Source organism: Macaca nemestrina, chromosome 2 (genome assembly GCF_043159975.1).
Source record: "Macaca nemestrina isolate mMacNem1 chromosome 2, mMacNem.hap1, whole genome shotgun sequence".
NCBI lineage: Eukaryota > Metazoa > Chordata > Mammalia > Primates > Cercopithecidae > Macaca > Macaca nemestrina.
The window spans coordinates 57,092,001-57,098,718 of record NC_092126.1 but is presented as its reverse complement, the minus strand read 5'-3'; the positions used below and the strand labels follow the sequence as shown (position 1 = coordinate 57,098,718).

The 6,718-nt window shown below is 39.8% G+C and overlaps 1 protein-coding gene across 1 annotated transcript in view; it reads left to right on the top strand.

The window, feature by feature from the left end:
* The first annotated feature begins 64 nt into the window (after window positions 1-64).
* LOC105499005 (DEAH-box helicase 36) overlaps window positions 65-6,718 on the top strand; it is a 51,310-nt gene continuing 44,656 nt past the window's right edge. Inside the window, exon 1 of the mRNA XM_011771392.2 lies at window positions 65-350. Coding sequence (XP_011769694.2) covers window positions 108-350 — 243 coding nt within the window. The 5' untranslated portion in view covers window positions 65-107. The remainder of the gene's footprint in view (window positions 351-6,718) is intronic.

Sequence of the window (6,718 nt, the reverse complement as noted above, 5' to 3'; positions counted from 1 at the left end):
TGCGCTGCGCTACGGAAGCAAAACGGAAGTGGGCGCACACTGCCTTCCGGGACCGGACGCCATTTCCAGCGGTTGCTGGTTCTGACGGGTTGCAGTCCGCCAGGACAATGAGTTATGACTACCATCAGAACTGGGGCCGTGACGGGGGGCCCCGCAGCTCCGGTGGGGGCTATGGAGGGGGGCCGGCAGGGGGTCATGGAGGGAACCGAGGCTCCGGAGGAGGCGGCGGCGGCGGAGGGGGTGGTCGAGGCGGCAGGGGCCGGCACCCTGGGCACCTGAAAGGCCGCGAAATCGGCATGTGGTACGCGAAAAAACAGGGACAGAAGAACAAGGAAGCGGAGAGACAAGAGGTAATCTCGGATTCGATAGTGGAGGGGATGAGGCAGCACAGGTTTTCTTCTCTCTCCCGCTGCCCCCTTTTTCCTGGTTTTGTGTCTTAAGTGATGCACGTGCTTTGTGAAATGCAAACGAGGCGCAAATGTATCGTGTGGGCGCTCCCAGTAGCGGGCGTACTGCTTAACATTAGCCATGCGCATCTGACGAAAAACAGGCAGGATTTATGCAGGCTGAATATATACTTTGCTTAGAGGACTTGAGAACTGTGACAAAGCAAATGTTAAGTTCACGTTCTAACCGAAATTAACTTTATTAGGAGTGTCGTTGTCGTATCTCTGGCTATCCTTTCACTTAGAATAATAATTGTCACTTTAAGGTCTTTGCCTGGTGGAGAAGCAAATAGCGATCTTTCTGCATTTGAGATAGGTTTGCGCGGAACAAAAGCAGGCAGACACTACTTTGGCTGTGGATCGTTCAGGAAAATAGTCCAGCTTTTATTATTAGTGTTAAAATTATCCGCAAACCTAGGTTTTGTTTTGTTTTGTTTTTTGTGTTGGGGTGGAGAAATTTCTATTGATTAGCAGATTCTCTTTGAAAAGGAAAATGAAAGGAATCTCCAGAGATGATTTGGCTTACTCTCCTCTCTTCAGGTGATTGTCAGGTTGATTTGTATCTTAAAGATCTGCAGTAAAGGAAACAAAGTTGTCGGAGTGACTAATAAATAAAATTCTAATAAAAATAATTTTTATCATTAAGCAGGAACTTAGTATATGCCTTTGGTGACTTCCTTTTAAAAACCACCTTATAAAATGTATTATAGAGTGTAATTAGATCATCATTTAGGCTACTTTTTTTTTTTTTTTTTTAGACAGGATTTCACTCTGTCGCCCAGGCTGGAGTGCAGTGGCGATCTCAGCTCACTGCAACTTCGACTCCCAAGTTCAAGCGATTCTCCTGCGTCAGCCTCCCGAGTAGCTGGGATTACAGGCGTCCGCCACCCCTCCGGCTAATTTTTGTATTTTTAGTAGAGAGGGGTTTCACCATGTTGGCCAGGTTAGTCTCTAACTCCTGACCTCAGGTGATCCACCCGCCTCGGCCTCCCAAAGTGCTGGGATTACAGGCATGAGCCACCGCGCCCGGCCTAGACTACTATTTTAAAACCATTCTATTTCTTTTTATTTCTTTAACCATGTCATGTTCATTCAGGTGTTTCCGGGGGCCTTATCCATTTATCTTCATAACTTAAACTTCTTTAAAAAACAAATCCACTTCTTTTACAGCCCCAAATTAACTTTTTCGTTGGGCAAACTGGCTTTTGAAAATCAGGATAGGGATGTCTAAGTAACTTTTTACAACTTTTGTTTATTAAGGCTCTGTTTCAAACAAGGTTTTATGCATGTTGCTCCAGGGACTTGAAGAAATGTGGTATTCAAGGAGCTTACAGTCTAGCTGGGAAAATAATACCTAAACAGATGAAAAGTTAAATAAGTCAGGAAAAAATGTTCATTATTGTTTCCACATGAAGGATATAGCCAGTTGTGCAGTGGATGTTATGAATGGAACTTTTGATTTCTACTTGCGTTCCTATCCTCCTTTTAGTGGTGACCTAACCATTTATTCACTTGCCAAGGCCAAATGAGATTTATCTTTGCTTCTTCCCCTTCATTTCAGCAAATCTCTGCCTTCTTAATATATCCCAATCTAACTGTTCTTACCTTCTAACTAGTCATCTAGCTTCCATTCCTGCTCTGCATTGTCTGTGCTTTGCAGAGCCGCCTATGGTGATCTTTTAAAAGGAAAAATTAGATCATTTCATTCCCTAATTCACAACTTGAATTTGGAAGTCGGGTCACTTCTGTCTCAGTCTAATACATTTCAGTTGCATCTTGACATGTTTTCTGGAAATCTTGGTAATACGGCTTCAACATAACAGGTTTACCACTTTGCACATTTCTCCGAGCCCATGTCCCCAGTCTGATATAATTATAGCTTTTGTAAACATAATTTATTTTTACTTTTTATTACAGTGTCATACTGTTCTCCTGTCTAAAATGTACCTTTCCGTCTTGTTTTAATGTGAGTATTTTTCAATGGGCTCATCCCAGTTCTTCTTTGACCACCTTTAGCTGATGTCATTGCTTCCCAGTCAGAATTTCGGTAACTTTTACTTTTAAAGTCATGTCATGTGTTTTCAAAATGAATAGTTTTTTTTTTTTTTTGAGTCGGACTCTCAGTGTGTCACCCAGCCTGGAGTGCAGTGGTGTGATCTCGGCTCACTGCACCCTCTATCTCCTGAGTAACTGGGATTAGAGGTGGGCACCACCACACTCGGCTAATTTTTGTATTTTTAGAAGAGACAGGGTTTTGTTATGTTGGCCAGGCTGGTCTTGGGCTCCTGACCTCAGGTGATCCACCAGCCCCGGCCTCCCAAAATGCTGGCATTACAGGCGTGAGTCGTGTTGCCTGGCTGAAAATGAATGCATTCTAATGATGCATTCTTGAACAAATGTTCTTTCAACAAGTATTTATTGAGGACATTATTTTTGTGATGGTATCTTAAGCACTGTATTAATATAGGCTCTACAGAGATTGTGGTTTGTTTGGAGCGATAAATATAATACAATATTAAGGTATTAGAGAATATGTGCTATCACCTAACTCAGGTCAAGGTATTTTAGAAGATTTTTTAGGGATGGTAACCCTTAACCTGAAGTTGAAAGATAGCAAAGTGAATGTACGTGTGTGTGTTTGAAGTTTGGGGTTTGGAAAAGATTCCAGGCAAAGGCAGTAGCATGTGCGACAACACCGAGATCAAGGAAGCACATGTTCAGTTCAAGAAACTAAAAGATGAGAACCTGGATGTGGAGAGTAGTGAGATGAGGTTAGGGCAGTCAATTTCAAACTTGTTGGCCGCTTTGCACAAAAAGGAATATATTTGAATTTACAACCCAGTACACACATATGTATAACTAGATGAAAAGTTTTGTAAAATAACATTTAATTACCTGCACATTGCTTTGAAGTTTTTTTGTTTTTGAACTTCTCTGTTCTCTTTTAATGCTGTTCATGATCCTTTAATATAATTTCAGAAACAGCAATTTGAAAATCTCTGGGCTAGAAAAATAAGCACGGCCTTGAGATACATTGAGTCTTTCTAAGGACTGTAGCAAGCTGGTAAAACATTTTAAACAAAGAATGAAATGACTGGATTTTAAATGTTTAAATTCACTCTCGTAGCAGTATAAGGAATGGATTGAAGAGAGGCAATCCTGGTTCAGGGAGACCAGTTAAGTAGCCCTTGCAGTAACTAAGATGAGAAATGACAGCTTGAATTAGCACGTTGGCAGTGGAGATGGAGGGAAGTAGACAGATTAAAGTGATTTGGGAGGTAGTCTCAAAATGATTTTGTGATCTATTTTATCTGAAGGGGTAAGTACAGTGTTAATGATGACTCTTTTATGCCTGTCTGTAAGGATCAGGCTTGTTGGAGAAAGGTGATTGGCTCGGCTATGGAGACTATGAGTTTGATATTGTTATAGGGCATACAAATGAGGATTTGCAGGAGGGAGAGGGCTGTGTAGATCTGATGCCTAGAAAAATCTAGACTGGAGATAAGTATTTCACAGTTAATGGGCTCATGGGTAGTAGTTGGAGTGTGGGAGTGAATAGTCAGAAACGGAATGGGCCCAGCCTGAATTCTGTAGACCATTGCTTCTCAGACTTGAATGTGCATAGGAATCACCTGACATCTTGTTAAAATGTAGAACACTGGTGGGATCAGAGATTCGACTTTTGTTACAGGCTCCCAGGTGATGCCAGTGTTGCTGGTCTGTAGATCACTCAGGCTGTCAAATACAGAAAATGAAAATTTAAGGGACAGGCTGAGGAAAAGAAGGTTACAAAAGAATCTAGGAAGGATCAGCTAGAGAAGAGAAAAATAAGATGTGTGTTGTTTTGAAATCTAAGAGTAGTGTTTAAAGGAGAGAAGAGTGTATCATCAACAACAGGAAGTAATTGATAGTGGCAAGCATGCACAAATGACGTAAGAGCTGAGAATGTCTATTGGATTTATCAACAAGGTCGTTGATGATCTTAATGGGAGCCCTTTCTGTGGCATTGTAGAAGTAAAAGCCAGATTGCAGTAGGGTAGCAAGTGAAACAGATTAAGAAGTGAAACATTTTCCAGCAGTTTTGCTGTGAAGAGGTGGAAGAAAAATAGGGCAGTAGCTGATAGGGGTAAGGGAATTCAAGAGAGGGTTTTTTGTTTTTGTTGTTTCTAAGGTGAAGAGATTTGACCATGTTCATGCCCTGATGGGAAGCGCACGGTGAAGAGGAAATCAAAGTGGGCCAAATTATACTGCAGTAATAACTGACCCCCAAATCTTTATGGTTTACAGCAAGCAAGGTTTGATTTTCTACCACATTACTAAAAGAGGCAAACTAGAATATCGATTGACTGCCTAATGTCTACTGGAGAGGTTAGAAATTTAGGAAAGCAAGGTAAATTTCAGTGAAGGAGGTGGCCCTGAGGACAGGAAAGGAATTGAACTGTGGAGCTCAGGTTGAGGGGTTAGCCTTTAAAACACACTTCTTTTTTAACAGGAAAGAAAAAAGGATAAATTCTGATACAGGTGGGTTTAGGTTTGGTGATAACCAGCTGAGGACCTTTTCTTCTTGGGGCTTTTGTTTTGTGAAAAACTGTGTGTGCATGCTGAGGGCAAACAGAAAGGTGGTGCTGGCCTGTTACAGAGAATGGGGAGATAGTTTGAAGTAGTTGCACATGATTAGGAAGCTGATACGATAAATTTGGTGGACATCATTTAGGGTCTGTTGCCAGGAACTGAAAACTAGAAGCAGGATATTTGAGAATGTCCAAGAAAGCAGGAAATAATCAAAATTCTATGACAAAAGAAAATAGTCATGAAACAAAATGTGTTTCTGAGATTCTCCAGGCAAGGAGTGAAATAAAGTGAAGTGTGGTAGAACTAGAAGAAGGTTGTTGAGTGGGAGAGAGGCATCCTACAATAAGGCAAGATCCAAGTTTGGAATTAAGGTATTTTCTCTGCTATCTGGTGCGTCCAGAAACTCATTGTGGGGAGAACATCATTAAAAATACGAATCTTTTTATTTAGAGTGTAAATTATGTTTTCAAGGTCTAATCATACATGTTCATTGTAAAAGATAGATTCAACTGTTCATTCCTGGGGCATATACCATGGCCAGAGTTATATCTGGCAGAGGCACTGCAAAAAGTATAGGATATGGAGAGTGAATAGCCTCTTTTTAAATTAATAGTAATAAAAACAAGATCCTACTACACTACTGACTTTTTTGATTTAATACTTTGGTCATCTTTCCTGTTTGTATACTTGCAGAAAGATCTATCCACTCTTAACCATTGGGTGTACTACAATTCAACTAATTCCTTATTGATTAGCAGATGCTTACTTGGTATATATGCATTGTGTAAGGTATCTTAAAGACTACCAACTAATGTTGACTTTTTAATTAAAACTAATTTTGTTGTGATAGTTTGGACTGAAAGATTGTGTAGATCTGTTTATTTTCTGTAGACTGTTACGTTATCCAGTAATTCACCTTTCCCAAGGGACGTGAAATCTCATAAAATTAGAATAATCTTTTGTGCTGTTATGGGCAGGAGGTGGGCAATGTGTTGTGAAATGTCAATCTAGGAAATTGTTTACTAAACAAAATACAGAGTAATGAGTTAACATGGAAAAGTGAGAACTGTAGGAATCTTAACATAACAGGAATCATAACATACAGGTTATGTTCTAACTAAACAGATACATCAAGAAACCTTAAGAGGACTTTTAGTAGACACATTTTATATCCTGACAACTGAAATTAGCCACTTATTTTCACTTCAAAAAAGGAGGTAGCGTATAGTTCATTGGCTTTGCTTCCTCAGATTTGTTTTATTACTAACTTCTTATTTTTATCACATTAGGTTATCCTCCTACTCATGTAAACTTATTTGAGCTTTCACAAAGCATGTAATACTGAATTAGAATTAGAATGTCTCATAAAACCCTGTCTCTTGTCTTAAACATGTTTATGTCTTGTTCTCCTGGGACATATACTCCCCCACCCACCCTGGGTTTTCAAACTTTATGTTAAACTTTGTTATGACCAGCTATTTTCGTGTTTGTTTAATTGGGATAGAATACAGTGAAGAGAAGATAAGAGTTGCACTGTACAGAGTAAGGAAAGTATTTTGTGAAATTACCTAGTTGTATTTGTGTGTACTGAGTCATTAGTTTTACTGCAGCTTGCTATGAAAAAAATAAAAAACAATTGAAATCTGTTGCTCTAGATTTTAGAATATTTTACACATTTGCCATCTGCTTTCATCAGCCTC